Genomic DNA, 17,609 nt, shown 5'->3' with positions numbered 1-17,609 from the left:
GCAAGTAACATTACATGGTGTTAAGTGCTGTGGAGTAGAAGGGTAAGTAGCATGGAGGCAGAAAATAGGCAAGATCTTACCTCGTTTGTAGGGTGAGAAAATCCGTACCTTAAAGAAAGTGCTGCTTGCGTTAAACTCCTGAGAATGAGCAGAATCTGGCCAGACAAAATGAGTTGGTCGAGGGGTCCAAGTGTTTTTAATCCATAAAATTAGATGAGTGCAAGCTGACAGAATGAGTTCTTTCGGGCGGCCCCGTACGACACACAGCTCAGTTGTACGAACGAGATACTCAGGAAAGCACCGAGCGATGGAGACCGAGCTGGGACCTTCTCTCTGCTCCGTTTCCTGCTCTTCTTCTGGGTCTTGAGCTGAGACATCTTCATGCGTCACTCCTGCCTGGGCAGCCCTGGCAGGTGGGCAGCCCAGATTGCTGACCGTTCTCCTCCAAGAAAGGAACGATTTGCTGAAAACTTTCCTTGGCGCTCAGTCCAGGCCAACCTTAGCAGATGTGAAGACCAGCATCACCAATCATTTAAAACTAGAGAAGGATCGTGTTGTGCTTCTTTTAAGAAGTAGCTCGTTTTGTTTTCTTCCCTATCATTGACTCACGAGTCGCTCCTTTTTAGACATAGTCAACTAATGTCTTCCCAGCTGTGTTTTCTAGTAACATGAAAAATCCGCTGGTTTCTCTCTTGTGGTTGAGGTCTTTGAGGATTTCGGGGGAGCAGGGTGGAGGTGTGCGTGGCTGGGGAGACGTGGGGAAGCCATCGGAGCTATTGTGCTGCAGCTGCAGAGCAGACCACGGTGGGATGTGAAGCCGAGCTCCACCCACGCCTGAACTCTAGGAAGCTGTGTTTCGCTCCTGAAGCCACACGAAGAAAGGAGGCCGGGAGGAGGAGACCCCAAGCCTGCTCGGGCTTCCATAGCCACCTGGGAGTGCTCTGGGTCTTTCTGTAACCCTTGAGGTTGTAGGTCTGCATCTGAGTCGGAGGAGGCAGTTTAGATCCAGGTCTGGAGCCCGGGGAGATCCCTGCTGTGTGCTCAGAAAAGTCTCTAAGTCTTCAGTTGTCAACAGGGCTTCGGAGAATCACTTCGTTTAAATGGATCACAGTGGATCTCACGGTCAGTCGGTCGGTCGGTCTTAGGCTCAGTCACTCCTAGGATTTTGGCAAAGCATCCTGAGCAACGTCAGTTGTTGTTTTTCTTTTCTTTTTTTTTTTTTTAGAGAGATTTTATTTATTTATTCATGAAATAGAGGGGGGGAGGCAGAGACAGGCAGAAGGAGAAGCAGGCTCCATGCAGGGAGCCCGACGTGGGACTCGATCCTGGGTCTCCAGGATCATGCCCTGGGCCGAAGGCAGGCGGTAAACCACTGAGCCACCCAGGAGTCATTCTTACCCGATGGGCCGAGCCTTCCCCGATCTCAGCTCTCCTTTGTTGAACGACTATTGTCAAACTATCACAGGGGCCGATGTAGAGAGCAGGAGCCGGAGCAGGAAGGAAGGCCTTTTCTTTCTCTTTTCTTTTCTCTTCAGTTCTTTTCTTTTTTTTTCTTTTCTTTTCTTTTTGTTTTTTTCTTTTTAGAAGACTGTTTCTTAACCTTAGTCTTTATGCTTCCACTGTTGTGCAATTTTATTATAATTTTAATTGGCGGGGGGGGGGGAAAAAAAAGCATCTGCCTGGCAAAGAAATAGAGATTCTTCCCCTGGAGTTGTCTCCCTGAAAGAGAGAGCACAGCGGAGATGCAGTTACTGGTTTGTTCCAGATGGCCCCTCCTGAGGAGATGGGTTCTGTAAGACTGAGGGGCCTGCTAACCTTTTATATGCTCAAGGTGAATCTATTGAACTCTTCTTGGGAGATGGTGAAAAGGGAGGAAGAAAAAGGCCAAGAAAAAGAGAGGGAGAGAGATCCTGCTGAACCTAAAGGAGTATAATTTCATCCCAGCGTACCTCCCGTACCTTTCCCCCAGCTGGCACCACATGACGAGAATTCAGTGTCCTTGTCATCAGCAGAAGCTTGCACTGGGCTATTTTGAGGGGGAACATGCATCATCACGCTCTTAGAACGCGAGTGCCACTCAGCGCTTCCACTTCCATGGGTTTGGAGCGACTCACTCAACGCCGGGCTTGTGCGCGGCGTCCCCTACCCACTTCGGGAGCGATCTGTTCGTCTCTGTGAGCGTCGCTCCATCTCCCTGGTCCCCGTTAATAAAGTAGGTAATAAGCTCACGGGTCAGAGGAACGGGGTAGGTGTACACCAAAGTCTTCAGTACAGATTCATGACTTTCCATCTACTACTAAAGGAAATAGAGGTGTCCTCCACGTGACCCACTGTCGAAGAGACTTGGTGGGCTCCAGGGCAGGGGAGTGACATTTGGCTGGCCTCCAGAAGGTTCCATGGAAGAAGTGGCATTTGAGATGAGACTTCCAGGATAGGAACATCCGATGACGAGGTGCTGGAGGGAAGGCACAGAGGATAGAAGACAGCAGAGCACTGGGACTGGGGACAGGGACATGCACCCAGGGAGCAGCGACAGTATGACTGGACTCAGAGTGAGGTTTCTGAATCTTGGCTGTGCGTTAGAATTATTGGGGGAATTCACCTTCAAATACAGACACGCGAGGCTCTCGAATACGTTGGAATGTTTTGTAGAGGGGCCTCAAACCTCAGTGTTTTCGTAAAGCTCCCAAGATCATCCTGGGGCTCTGAGCTGTGCCTAGACTGCAGGAAGCGCAGTTCCTAGAGATGCGCCCGGGGAGTAGGTGGGCCAGGAACGATTTCTTTTTTTATGTTTTTTATTTTTTAAATTTAAAAATTTTTTTAAGGATGTTATTTATTTATTCATGAGACACACAGAGAGAGGAGAGAGACAGAGACACAGGGAGAGGGAGAAGCAGGCTCCATGCAGGGAGCCCATCATGGGACCTGATCCCGGGACCCCAGGATCACGCCCTGGGCCGAAGGCGGGGGCCAAACCACTGAGGCCCCCGGGAATCGATCCCCTTTTTATGTTTTTTAAAGCCATGTGGCTTATTACTTGTCTCACCACAGAAGACTGCTATATGACATATTTTATATGTAAAAGGTACAGAATCAGTCACTAAAATTTGGCCTGGAAGGAAGGAAAGCCCGTTATTAACGGTGCGCCACGTGCAGGCACTGCGGCAGGTGGTTCGAATGAGGGGCCTGCAAAGCCATCGCAGCCAGGAGAGCCGTCCTGGGATCCAGAAATCTGCGGGTGTGAGGACGGACCGCTTTGGTGAGGTGATGGGGAAACACACATGCGCGTTGACATGTAGGCTGTAGGTTTCGAAGAGTTGAGGATGGTTTCTAGGGCGGGGGTTACACGTGGCTTTTGAAGTCAGTGGCGAGTTCCCCCCACAGCTGTGCCACACACCAGCTGCTGTGTAGACAAGTCACGATCCCCCTTGAGCTTCGTGTGCTCGTTCTTGCACCCACAGGTTCGCCCTCGATTTGAGTGAAACACACCTGCAGGGTGCTTGGCAGGGTGCCTCGCCTAGCAGGAATAAGATGATTTTTTTTTTTTTACAATTTTATTTATTTATTAGAGAGAGAGGGAGGGAGAGAGGGCATGAGGGGCAGAGAGAGAGGGAGAAGCAGGCTCCCTGATTAGCAGGGAACCCCACAGGGGGCTCCATGGAGGACCTCAGGATCATGACCTGATAGCAAAAACAGACACGTAACCCACTGAGCCACCCAGGCACCCCAGAAGTAAGCTAATTTTCACAAGGTGTACACATTTATTACCTCGATTAAGCATCACTCCTGGGTTCACAACCCCCTTTTGCTAGAGGGAGGCCCGCGTGGTAACAGGCAGGAGCCAGCTCTGCAGAGTCATCTAGCCCTGGCACTACGTCGGGCAAACTGAGACCCTATTTGCCACAAATTTCATCAGGTGCTTTAACTCAAGAACTATCACCGTGAAACCTAAAAAACCCAGAATCGTCTTTTCGTACTTTGCAGGGACAGAGCCTTAAACAAGCGCATCGGATAAATGCATTTATTCTCGCTTTCCTTGGCTGTTAGCACTCCTAAATTGTCTCCGGCCTCTGAATTTTCTGTGTCTTCAAAAAGAGAGCCCTTTGCTCTACTTCTCCGGTCGATGTCAAGTGCCTTGGAAGCCTTGCCTTACACGAGGCGCCCTCAGAAATGTATAGTTTCACTGTATTTTCCAATCTGTGAAAATAGTGTCTTCTTACGGAATCAAACTAGAGAAAGTGTCCAGCTTGAACTAAGATAGGAGCGATTAGAAGGCAGATCTTTAGTGGCACCGGGAAGGCTCTATTATGACCTGTTTGTTTTTTCTTTTAAGGATGTTTACTTTGTTATCTGAGCCGACTGTTAATCAACGGATACGACTGAGGCAGTCGCAAGGTTTTTTTGTTTGTTTTTGTTTTTGTTTTTTTAAGATTACAAATTTCTCTTGATTCCAAGTCACTAAGGCCTTTTGGGAAACAATATCCAAAGATTCAGTTCCTACCTGTGTCCCAGGGGAACAGTTTATCATGCAGTGTGGCATGTTGCTGAGACAAAATAGCCTTTATTCTCACTACGTGGGTCACAAAGTGCATTTGTCTTTATTTCATTGAAAGAATTAAGAATGCAGCGTGGTAAGGGGTGCTCGGTGGCTCAGTGGGTTGAGCCCAGGCCTCCAGATTTTGGCTCAGGTCGTAAGCTAGAGGAGCCTGGCCTAGGGCTCCACACTGGGTGAGGAGCCTGCTTAAGATTCTCTCTCTCTCTCTCTCTCTGTCGGCCCCTCCCTCCTCTCTCTCCTCTTCTCTTAAAAAAAATTTAAAAAATCAGCTTCAGTTTGGTGAAACTGAAAGTTCAAAAATTGAGATCTTGTCCTAAAACTGGGGGTAATTGGAATTGTGAGAGACGGCGCCATCTAGTGGACAAAACGGCGTACTCCTACTCCTCTCGCTCCTTAACCAACCCTAGTTTAGCAGCTGCTTTGGGACATAATGAAATTCAAGGGAGGAAAAAAAACCATTTTGGGTGATATATTGATCCACCGACGGAAAAATAAAAAACGAAATGAAAAAAATTATTTTGTCTGTTATAAGCCAATTTACTAAGGGAATCTTTTTTTTTTTTTTTTGAATCACATTTAGAATTTCCAAAATGCAATTCTTGAGTCACCACATCAATGTTCACTACTTCTGAGTAGGTCACAAATATTTGTCCATTTGATTGTATCTGCCCTGAGTGTTAAGACAGTCATGCTAGCTGTATTTTAGACGGGGGAAAATTGGTTTCTGAGAATAAATATGTTCATTATAAAATGGAAATTAAAAGACCTGAGTTCTTAATATTATCATTAGATTTTATTTTATTTTATTTTTTATTATTCATTTATGATAGTCACACAGAGAGAGAGAGAGAGAGGCAGAGACACAGGCAGAGGGAGAAGCAGGCTCCATGCACTGGGAGCCCGATGTGGGATTTGATGCCGGGTCTCCAGGATCGCGCCCTGGGCCAAAGGCAGGCGCCAAACCGCTGTGCCACCCAGGGATCCCTATTATTAGATTTTAATTAAGTAATCAGTTTCCATCTCCCCTTGTTTTTTTATCTGTGTTTGACTTATTTAACAAATGAAGTAGCTTTTAGGTGCCTCAATTTCTTTTGTCTGCAAAAGGAAGGTATGTCACAAAGGGTTTACTGGGTGGATGCTTATTGATCCATTGATGGATGCTGGGAACACCATGACAAAGAAAACACAGTCCTGATATCAGAGGTCATGCTGTTTAGAGGAAATACATAAAGACATTGTTTTAAGAGGAGGCGAAAAGACCAGTAATATACCCCAGCACGTAGGAGTATCAAGGAGTGGTACCCAGCTCAGCCCTGGAAACAAGTGGAGTTTTAGTCAAGGATGTCTACTTGGAGAAGGCCAAACCGTTGAGTAAGGCTTGAAGTGAGAATTAATAAAGAAAGAAGGAGGAGATTGAGAAGACCCTCCAGGCCCAGGCTACCATCAAATATGGACTTGTAAGATGATATTATGGGTGGGACAGGAATCCTACAAAGTGTACAGAGTAGGATCCCCAGAAGGACCCTGATAATGACCAAGCAGGGGGATAGAAGAAGCCTCAGAAGTGCCCCCGAAGGCCTATCCTGGGCCGTCTGGCAGACTTGGCTTCCTTTTTTGCAGGTTGATAACTAGCCTTTCGGTTCCAGCCTCCCAGGGAGTGAATTCATTGGCTGGGTTTAATGTCAGGCTGGCATGCCCTCTTCGTCGAAGCATAATTTTGCTGTATTTCTCAAGTAAATCGTGAAGGATACCACATGGAGTCATTAAACATGAGACCAATGAAGTGGTTAATGTTGCCAGGTCACCTTCTAACCCATCGGTGTTGTGAATTGAACACTGACTTCCCAAAATAAAATTCCAAAATCTATTGTGGTTCTACCTGTATCTTAATGATCAACACCCACCTTTAAAACTTTGATGTTTTGCTTTTCCATTGGTGGTGGTCTAGGTGTTTGTTTTGTTTGGTGGCTCATAATTTAAAAAAAAAATGTCGGGAGGGGGAGGATTATTGGTAATACAAAATCATCACATCTGATTTGCAAGAAAATGAATGGTTCATTTTTGTATTTATTTTTTAATCATTTTTATCATTATTTTGTATTTATTTTTTATCTTTATCATAATTTTTGTATTTATTTTGTTATCATTATTTTTTAGAGTACACTTTATGGCCAATGTGGGGCTTGAACTCACAACCCTGAGATCAAGAGTCTATGCTCTACCAACTGAGCCAACCAGACGCCCCTTTATATCTATTTTAATTCCTTATTTGTTTATTTCTGTGTCAAAAGAATCAGTTTCGGGATCCCTGGGTGGCTCAGCAGTTTGGCGCCTGCCTTTGGCCCAGGGCGCGATCCTGGAGACCCGGGATCGAATCCCACGTCGGGCTCCCGGTGCATGGAGCCTGCTTCTCCCTCTGCCTGTGTCTCTGCCTCTCTGTCTCTCTCTCTCTCTCTCTCTCTCTCTTCTCTCTCTCTCTGTGTGACTATCATAAATAAAAAAAAAATTAAAAAAAAAAAAGAATCAGTTTCCCCTTAAGCTTTAAATGGCCCTTAAAGACTTGGTGAGGTCCTTAAATGAATACAACTTTTGTCTTCGCAGGTACAGGCTCGTCCCAAAGGTTTATTTTCCCGCACAGATCCACGATGTCGTACGCGCCACGAAGTATTTTCTGCAGCCGGAAGTCTTACACAAGTATTCGGTTGACCCAGGCCGGATCGGCATCTCTGGTGACAGCGCTGGTGGGAATTTGGCCGCTGCCCTGGGCCAGCAGGTAACAGATTGCCCTGAGGCGCTTGCTGGGGTCCTGCTGACCAACAAAACACATTCCCCACTAAGTATGGCAAAGGCCTAGCAGGTGGGCTGGTGGGTCGGGGCCAAATCATCCAGAGGCCTGCCCTTGCAGAGTTCTCCGATTTTTCTGAAGTAGGAAGAGGGGTCACCTCTCAGTCCTTGGAAAGGCTCTGGTTACAGTTAATACGAAAGAAGGGCTAACATTTTATAGGGCTGTCTTGCTCCTCAGGGATATGCATAGAAATCAAGTATCCCTGGCTCCTTTTCCATGGCGGACTTGCAATTTGTTTTTTTTGTTGTTTTTTTGTTTTTTTGTTTTTGCTCAAATTGTTTCCTTAGAGCTTGAGTCAAATTGAAAAAGCTAAGTGTTTCCCAAAGGTTTTTTTTTTTTTCACTCTTTAATAGAAAAGGAAAAAAATTTTAAATTAAAATTAAATTAAAAATTATAACTTCGAATGTTATAATACAAATTCATCTGAGCTTACCTGGCTAAATTCTTTGAAAACTACCTAGCTCTAAGAGCACCCAGGGTTCTGGGCAGCTGTGTAAATTCAAAGATAAGTACATTTTCTTCTTCTGATGGATGGAATAGGTTTAGAAGAGCTTCTCTGTCCCCTCAGCTCCAAATTTCTTCTGGGCGTCTCAAATAGATCCAACCTTTTTATCGGTGGTGCACCTCAGTTTCTTCCCCTTTGCTGTATGTAAAGAACTTTGGCCTTGGCAGGTGTGTTGTGCATGTATCCAGATGTGGGGAGAAGAGAGACCCGCTGTAGTACGGAGAGCATCGTGGGCTTTAAAATTTGACCTAGTGGGATGGAATCCAGTCCCCCTGCTTTGAGAGCTACAGCGCTTTGGGCGGACGCCTTAAGGTGTCTACGCCTCAGGAAGATGAGGATAATGCCATCTGACTTCAGGGCTGTTGCCAGGACCTAGTGAAATGATGTATCTGCCGTTCTTGGCACGTGCTAATAGTACTGTTCCCTGATCATTCCCTTCTGCTTTGACCGGGTAGTTACCTCTTCCCCGGGGATGCGAGTTCTAAACTCCGACCTGAAGCGGAATTGTATGGCTCGAGTGACCTTGATGGTTGTTGAGTTGCCTACAGACACAGCGACCTAGTTAGCTGCTTTCAGATGTTACCCGGAAATACGTATCATTTTAGCCACTAGAACTACTAAGTGAGGCAGCGTGTTCACATTTTACGGAGGCACGGGAGGGGGGCGGTGGGGTTGAGATCTGCTCAGTTAGAGGGCACATCCACGTTCCCGTTTCAACCTCAACTCTGGGGCACGTTCTCATTAAGGAGACTGGAGGGCATGTTGTGGCGCCACTCACATTCTGTCTCTCTGACCCATCAGAGGAGAAATCCTGAGGTCCCACCCCGACACTTGGGAGTCCCATCATCCTGTTCGGGTAGCTCTTCCTACCCTTCCCCTCTGGAAGGATCAGACCAGTTTGTTTCTCCCCAGGAAGCCATCGCCTTGGTGGGCCTTGCGGAGAACACTGAACAGAATAAGGCTCACGCATCATGCATCCATAGAACCCAGCAAGGTGTGCTAATGCCCAAGAATAGATACAAGTGAAGTGCGGATGGGGGTTTCAGGACCTAAGAAATCACATGCGTTTGCAGTGTTCGCTCACACATCATACCTTGCTTAGTAAATAGCCAGCAGCTTGATCAAGGAGGTGAGGGCAGAGGGTGGTGGTGGGCGGTGGGGAAGTTTTATTTTTTAGACCACATTACTTAATACCAGTGCTGGTGGAAACTTGGTACGTCTACCCCTTTGACTGTGTCAAAGTGATGCATTCAGCTACTTTGCCAGGTGTGGTTTTCTGTAAAAGGAGCCAAGCGAAAAGAGATCTTGTGTTTGCTTCCTCTTGTCCAGTTTACTCAGGATGCCAACCTCAAAGACAAGCTCAAAGTGCAAGCTTTGATCTATCCAGTCCTTCAAGCTTTAGACTTTAACACACCCTCTTATCAGCAAAATGTGAACACCCCAATCCTGCCCCGTTACGTCATGGTGAAGTACTGGGTGGACTACTTCAAAGGCAACTATGACTTTGTCCAGGCAATGGTGGTTAACAACCACACTTCACTTGACGTGGAAGAGGCTGTTGCCCTCAGGGCCCGTCTGAACTGGACGTCCCTCTTGCCTCCATCTCTCACGAAGGACTACAAGCCCGTCGTGCAGACCACCGGCAACGCCAGGATCGTGCGGGAGATCCCTCAGCTGCTGGATGCCCGCTCAGCCCCGCTCATCGCAGACCAGAAAGTCCTGCAGCACCTCCCAAAGACCTACATCCTGACGTGTGAGCACGACGTCCTGAGAGACGATGGGATCATGTATGCCAAGCGTCTGGAGAGTGCAGGCGTGGAGGTGACCCTGGATCACTTCGAGGATGGCTTCCACGGGTGCATGATCTTCACCAGCTGGCCCACCAACTTCGACGTGGGAATCCGGACTAGGAATAGTTACATCAAGTGGCTGGATCAAAACCTGTGAAAGGGTGAAATTTCTAGAATGCTTGAGCCCCTCTTGACCTCCTGCACCTGCTTTGGAAAGAGATGCACTTTTTAGTTGACTGATTTCTCCTTGTTACTTGTGAGTCACGGGATCTCTGTTCTTCACATACTTTACATGAATTTAATTTTCGAAATTGCATTTGACTAACGTGAGTGCAAAATGTCTGAATCTGGTTCTCAAAGTGGGCCAGGCTCTCTGCTCTTGTGGTTTTAGCCAAACTACTACCAACACTCATGGCTGCAGAAAGCCGGACCAGGAGCCCAAATAGCTTTGGGTTCTGTCTTCATCCAGAAATTCTTTCTAGAAGAAATTCTTCCAGCTGTGGGTGACACAGTGACCTTTAGTGAGTAAAGCAAATGTGGGCTCTTCTTCCACTTGCTAGGGTTTATTTTAAATTCAGAGCAGTGTTCCTTGTGTGCACGTGAAGGTCAGTGCTGGGTACCAAGTGCCCTCTGTTCTTTATGGATAGATGGTTTTGTTTCCTATGGGAATTTTGGCAAAGGCGTTCTAGAAGGGACGAGTTTCTCAAATGACTTTCTTCCCGTAGAGCGTTAATTTTATGGGATAGCTGTCTCCAGCTCCAGTTGGATTATAATAATACTTGAAAGTTACTCTCTACCACTATTATTAGAAAATATAAAGTCGTATGTCCTGGATATCTGTACGTTGTTAAGTTCTTTTTGGTTATATTGTCTCCGTGGGGGAGATCTTCTGGGAGCAAATTTATGTAGATTTAGGATAGATTTTCCATCACAGAACAAGTAAAAACAGACAAATGAACCAACCTATTTATTTTCTTAATGAGCACTTCTGACATAAGTTACCAAGAGCAGTGTGTAATATATTTCGCATAGTCAGAAAAGAAGATACGTTTAATATTGAAATGATGAAAGATACCTTAAGAGGGTCTAGTTTATTCTTGAAAACTCAATTTTTCCACTTACATGGCTTTAAAATGGGGCTATTTTGGTATATATAATGTATGGTTTATTTTTTTAAGTTATTTAATGTTAATATATGCAGCTAGACTTAAGATTTTTCAGAATAACGTCTATAACGAACATTAAAAATAATGCTATTTTTAAAAAACTACCTTAGAATTATATCCACGTGTAATGTTACGGAAAGAGGTGAAGTAGCTATTCATGTTACTACACGTCAGGCTTAACTATTTTGATGTTTCTACGCCGTCACAAATTAGAATAATTAGAAACTGTGGCTATACCTAGCAAAGTTGTCTGAGTTTATAGTTCAATAACTTAGGTAGGACCCACACTGCTCATTTCTGCCCTGTGTGGTCAGAACAACGCTAGCTCGTAGTCCCCTGGGTGAAGCCTACGTGGGCGCCCGGTGCCGTCACCTCTTTTTATCTCCTTCCAGCCTGGTTAGAAGCCCAAGCTTGACTTCATGTAAAGCCTTCACTGCCAGTGGGAACATCTTTGGCAAAGCAAGGAACTCTAATTCCGGTTTGAGTGCCTCTGCCCTCCTTCCTGCCACTCTTACTACTGCCCCCACCCTGCCCTTTGCGGGGACTTGAGAGGGCAGCAGGACGGCCAGGTCAGGATAGTCGGTGGAGAGGAAGGGGAACCTTTTCACTCACTTGAAAGATTGGCACTCGCCACCTCTGCAGTGAAATAAAAGAAAACATGCACCTGTATTTTTCATTTATTGCACAAGCCAGTAGAATTGTACGTACAAAAGAGCAGTAAATGCAACGATGTGTGTCTGTGTGTGTGCCTGTGTGTGTATAACAAATAATCATGCGGATCAACGTGCTAATGTTGGAAACAAGTGATTTACCCTCTCTTGGGCTGCTTTTCCCTTTCCTCTAAAATCAGCCATTTGAATTGCTTAATCTAGTGTCTTCCAACTGTAAATTCCAACCATTTTGTCAGACTGGCAAACTGTATTGGCTTCTTCTACAGCGTTTTGCCTTTTTGTTTTGGGGGGTGTGGTTTGTGGGTCATTTTTCCATGTACATAGACACAAACATCATCAAAGATTTTTTTTTCCTAAAAAAAAAAAAAAGAACCCGAGATTTTAGTTCTTCCTCTTTGACGGCTACTCTCCTCATTTAATCCTAGTGGGAATTTTTACACCATTTGAAGGGACCAGTGTTCAGGCCTTAGTTTGAGGTTATCTACCTCTAGAAAGCAAAGAAAATATACATGCACAGAGTTTCTTAAAATGGTATATTGCCCCCCAGATTTAAGATCCCAAATGCTATAGTAATCACAGACAGTACATGAATCTCGATCTTTAAAGGATTCTCTTGGATGAAAAGGGAGTGAAAGAGAAAGGGGCCACCACTGTTTCTAATGAAACACTTGCCTTTCATTAAAGCTCTTACGTGTATGAATAAATTGTCTAATAACGTGCTCTGGATCCGACTTCAGACCTTGCTTGAAGTTCTTTCTTGAAATTCTCCCTGGAATAGTAACAGTTGGAATCAGGATACACACAAACCAGCAGGTCCAAGAGTGGTTAAACCAACCCTGAATCTGAGTGCTGAGAACTCCTTTGGGAAGCCTACAGAGTTTGTGGTGAAGATACTTTAGTTCGGGGTGAATTAGCTTCCTTTTATTTTGTGTTCTCATATTAAAAAGTGTGTGCCCTGCAGGTTGATTTCATAGTATGATGGCTTTGTTGTTTTCCTATTTTATGAAAAAAGTTGATAGTCTTTTTGTAATATTATTGTTTGTGAAACATGAACATAAATATATGAAGAAAATATCTTAACGTGCTGCAACTATAGTGGAATGTAAATTAGTCTTAATGTTTTATCATTGGTTTGTGAAGAATTTAAGACTATTGTATAATTATCTTGGTGGCTATGATATTTTATGCATGACCTTTTAACCTTTGACTCTTTGCTTATTTCCCTACTGCCAAGAGGAAGGCAGATTTTATGAAGGATTTTGGTAGCAAATCTATTTTATAAGACGAAAATCCAAGGTGGAGGTAGGAAAGTCTGTATCTGTTTCAACTCAAGTTTAGAAATAAAGTGGCTCCATCTGGGAATGTGCCTCTTCCACTTCTTCTCGTCTCTTTTCCTGGTTCCCAGCTCTCTCTCTGTATCTCAGATCCCTACCCACAGCCCTGCCCCCCTGGTGTCCTCCAGCGTCTCTCAGTCACCTACGGGTAGTTCAGTGGCCTCCTTGGTGACATGCATTTCAAGTCTGGAGACAGTATGTGCTGCACATATTGGGACAACCCGCCTTGGACTGGCTAGAGTCTGTGTAAAAGTGAGGCTGGCCCTGAGGCTATTTTGGGACTGTCAATACACCTATTAGAAAGGGATGATCCTAGTGTAAATAAAGACTTTGGATTTGAAATAGTTCAGACACGGAAGTACCAATATCACTGGAGGCAATTTTCAAAATGACCCTGACATTACAAGCAAATCTAACAATTTCACACTTGAGTTTATTACGTTTAGTTTCTATCAATGTTATAGGAATATTTAAAAATGTTTTGCAAAGAGAATTGCTCATATTGGTTCTAAATGGTCACATACGTGTGTGTAAGTTGTATTTTTCTACTCAATTATAGTTTCCTTCACCTTCCCCAACAACATCTCTGGTGTATGGCTGTATTTCATTGGAGAGACCCACTAACATTTCCCACAATTCTCCTTTGGAGCATTAAAGATGTGCTGCGTGTGTTTTAATATTGTTTCTCTTGTGACTGTCGTCTTTTTTTTTTTAATCCCCCGTGTCATAACATCTCCTATTTCCCAGTAGATCCTGTATGCAAACATCTAGAAGATATTGCTATCAGTACCAGAGTCCCCAAATCTCAGAGACTGGAGACGTAAATATAATTTCTAGGCATACGTAAGCTGTGTAGCCCTGTCACTTTAAAACCAGCATCTTAAAATAAATAAATGAATAAATAAATAAATGAATAAATAAATAAATAAATAAAATAAAATAAAATAAAATAAAATAAAATAAAATAAAATAAAATAATAAAACCAGCATCTTGGTCATTAGAAAGTCTGGTGACATCCTGTGTCTTGTTTGAAAGGCAGAGATTGAGGGCCCCACCGTCTGGAGAGACTGTCTGCCCAAACTAGACCCAGCGCCTCCAGTCACCAGGCTTTCTTCAGCCCCCTTTGGTTGCTGTTTATTGCTGCTATTTGCCATCTCACTTCTCCTTCTGCAATTCTCGCTATTTGATTATGTGTTTGTTTTCTGTTTTCCCCATATTTATTTATTTTTTTGAAGATTTTACTTATTTATTCATGAGAGACACAGAGAGAGAGAGGCAGAGACACAGGCAGAGGGAGAAGCAGGCTCCATGCAGGGAGCCCGACGTGGGACTCGATCCCAGGACCTTGGAATCACGATCTGAGCCAAAGGCAGAGGCTCAACCACTGAGCCCCTCCAGGTGCCCCTGTTTTCCCTTTACATTTATATTTAAATATAAGCTCGATGAAGGCAGAGATGTCGTTTTGTGTCTTCCTGTTTCCTCAGCATTTACAACAGAGCACATAGTGGACTATCAAAATGTGTGGTTTTTGTATTTTCAGAGAGGGAAAGAGAGGGGTCAGGAGAGGGGCAGAGGGAAAGAGAGAGAGAGAATCCCAAGCAGGCTAGCAGAGCGCGATGCGGGACTCAATCTCACCACTCAGATCATGACCTGAGCAGACATCAAGAGTTGGATGCTCAACCAACTGAGCCACCCAAGCACCCCTCAAAGCATGTTTTCTAATAAGTATATCCTAAATGAGAAAAATTGAGCTTATAAGACTTTGTTTTTTTTTTTTTTTTTTTTTTTTTTTTTTTTTTTTTTTTGAGCTTATAAGACTTTGGTTATGATTTTTCATGTGTTTCTTTTAGAAGCGAATGAAGCTTATGACAAATATCAGAAACTAAACTAAAATCACCATCTTAAAAACAACGCTTCCAAGAAAAATGAAATAGTTCAAAGTAATTTCATACCTGTTTTTAACTACTGAGTTTTAAAGCAGAAAAAAAAATGTTTTTGAGTGAATGGATAATGATGGGGACAACAAAAGCAAAAGAAATGGAGGGGAAAAAATAAATTTCCTTTGCAGCCCATTGACAAGTCCTTAAGACAGGCAGGGTGACCTTCCTCCAGGAACTCAACTGCCTCAATGTTAATACATCGCCTGAGTTGAGAGACGACCTTAGCTTGACAATAGCCTGACCTCCAGGATCCTGTCAGTGTGCTTTGACATATAAAAATCCATTTTGGAAACTTCGTTTCTCCCTCCCCTCCTCCCCCAATATATATGTTTAGCCATCATCTTCCTAACGTACGGCCCACTGATCGACATCTGAGGGGTCTTACAACTAAGGTTTTACTAGACAGTAGTAGATGACCTTGTCTTGACCACAGCTAGCCCCTCAGGGTCCGGAAAACCTTGCTTCCAAGTTCCTCAAACACATACACTGTCCTTAACCCCCCGCCCTCATTGAAGGTTCTAGAATCAGTTACCTGCCCATGGGTCCTGTCCACATGCTTTACTAAAATCACCTTTTTTTTTTTTTTTCTTGCACTAAAAACATCCCAAGAATTGTGTCTTGACCTCCTGGACCCCAGACATCCAGACGTTCTATCATACAGATGAGGTGAAGGTTTTATTTTTTTTTCCTTCCTTCCAGAGCTCGAGTCCTTCCTGTATTTTTCTTAACAGATATCGATCGAGGCTATTACTGTGCTAAATAAAACTGCCCTAAAAGGATGATCTATATAACACATTTCACAAGGTGTTCCATGGAAGTCAATTTAAGAACTTGAGTAATTTTAACCAGTTAAAGCAATCCTATCACTTTCAGGATATTGTCATCTTTCTGGTCTCATTATATTTTTTTTAATAGGGAATCAAATTCTATGTTCTTTATTCCATTTATTTTTATTTTTTTTAAAAGATTTTATTTATTTATGAGAGACCCACAGAGGCAGAGACACAGGCAGAGGGAGAAGCAGGCTCCCTGAGGTGAGCCCGATGCAGGACTCGATCCCAGGACCCCGGGGTCACGACCTGAGCCACCCAGCCGCCCTTCTTTATTCCGTTTAGTTCATGGGATAGGAGCACCTGGCCGGCTCAGCTGGAAGAGCATGCGACTCCTGATCTCGGAGTTGTGGGTTTGAGCCCCACATTGGGTGCAGAGATTACTGGAAAAAATTTAAAACTTCAAAAATCATGCAATAAATACTATGTATTTGCTTGGCCCAGACTCAACTTAGTTTAAGTTTTCTTCTGTAAGATGAAGCATTTACTGGGCTAAGTAGCATGCCAGCCCTGCTGACTGCATTTCTAGCATTCTCACAGAATGACGCTCCCCGTCTCCTACACAAGCCAGAACCTCAGTCTGGGTCCTTGATGGACTCCTGATGGCCTCGGAGGCCAGGTCAGAGCACCTCCCCTTCCCCTGGGCCTTTTGCTCTCCCTGGACCACTCGCTCCTTGGTCTTAGCTCTACCATGAGTGTCAAGTTTGTCCTATTTTTCACCCTTTATCTCCATTTTATTTTCCTTCTGCTCCAAACACCGAACTACTCTTAGGGTTTTCTATTGCTGAGGAACGGATTAGGCCGAAACTGGTCATTTAAAACACTGGCCATTTGTTGCTGCAGGATTCTGGGTTGACTAAGCTTAACCTGGTGGGCCATCTGCTAAATGCAGTGTGGATGGGGCCCAGGAGGTTAAGTGGCCGCCTTCAGCTCTGCTTGGGACCCCAGGGTCCTGGGATCGAGCCCCACATCGGGCCCTGCTCTGCGGGGAGCCTGCTTCTCGCTCAGCCTCTGCCAGCCACGCGCCCTGCTTGTGCTCGCTCTCTCTCTCTGTCAAATAAATAAATAAAATCTTTTTTAAAAAAATAAAATAAATGCAGAGCTGAGCAGGGCTGTAGTCAGAGAGCGCTCCCCGGGGCCGGGGTCACGATGGCTCACGACGCACCTGGCAGTTGTTGCTGGCCGTTAGCTGGGGGGCTGGCTTCTGCGCACGGCCTTTCCTGCTGGATTGGATTTCTAGAAGCTTGGCATCTGGATCCCATGATGGAGCATTCTGAGTGGGCAAAGGTGGGGAGCTTCGTGGCTCCTAAGACCCGGGTTTGGGGGTGGCCCACATCATTCTCGGGTGTGCCCTCCATTGGTCAGAGCCAGTCACAGGAATAGCCCGGGCTCGGGGGTGGGGGGGGGGCAGGGAGACAGAGCCACTGCCTCCCAGAAGGAGTGACAAAGAATTAAACTCATGTTTAATGCACCAGAATTCGTGCCTGGAGAGAACTTTCATGTCGGCAAGTCACTGACACGAACAAAGTCCTCTGCTACATCAATGGTACCTCTGATGATGGGGAGAACTTTCCATAGATTACTTCTGGCCCCATACATTTTTATTTATTTATTTATTTGTTTGTTTGAAAGTCAGACAGAGAGTGTGAGTGGGGGGAGGAGCAGAGGCGGAGGGAGAAGCAGGCTTCCTGCTGGGTGGGGAGCCCCCCTCGATCCCAGGCCCCCGGGGTCGTGACCTGGGCCGAAGGCAGATGCTTAGCCGACCGAGCCCCCCGGGCGCCCTTGGCCCCGTACATCCTCAACCTTGCTTTCCCTCCGCTACCCCTTGAACTTCTGGTGCTGGTGCAATAGTTCATATTTTAATACATCTGGCCCCGCACTGCCGCATCGGGGGAGCAGGGGCATTCCTGGAGGTTTCTCCCCTACTGGGTGAGGCACCCATAGCTGAAGAAGCTGCGGTTCCCATAAATCT

At 45.1% G+C, this 17,609-nt stretch overlaps 1 protein-coding gene across 1 annotated transcript in view; it reads left to right on the top strand.

Moving 5' to 3' along the window:
• The window catches only part of NCEH1 (neutral cholesterol ester hydrolase 1), a 60,156-nt gene extending 46,608 nt beyond the window's left edge, over positions 1–13,548 (top strand). Inside the window, exons 4-5 of the mRNA XM_038583909.1 lie at positions 7,157–7,328; positions 9,235–13,548. Coding sequence (XP_038439837.1) covers positions 7,157–7,328; positions 9,235–9,852 — 790 coding nt within the window. The 3' untranslated portion in view covers positions 9,853–13,548. The remainder of the gene's footprint in view (positions 1–7,156; positions 7,329–9,234) is intronic.
• Positions 13,549–17,609: the final 4,061 nt, after the last annotated feature.

This window comes from Canis lupus, chromosome 34, assembly GCF_011100685.1.
Source record: "Canis lupus familiaris isolate Mischka breed German Shepherd chromosome 34, alternate assembly UU_Cfam_GSD_1.0, whole genome shotgun sequence".
NCBI lineage: Eukaryota > Metazoa > Chordata > Mammalia > Carnivora > Canidae > Canis > Canis lupus.
The sequence above is the reverse complement of the archived record's forward strand: the minus strand, read 5'-3'. Positions and strand labels throughout refer to the sequence as shown.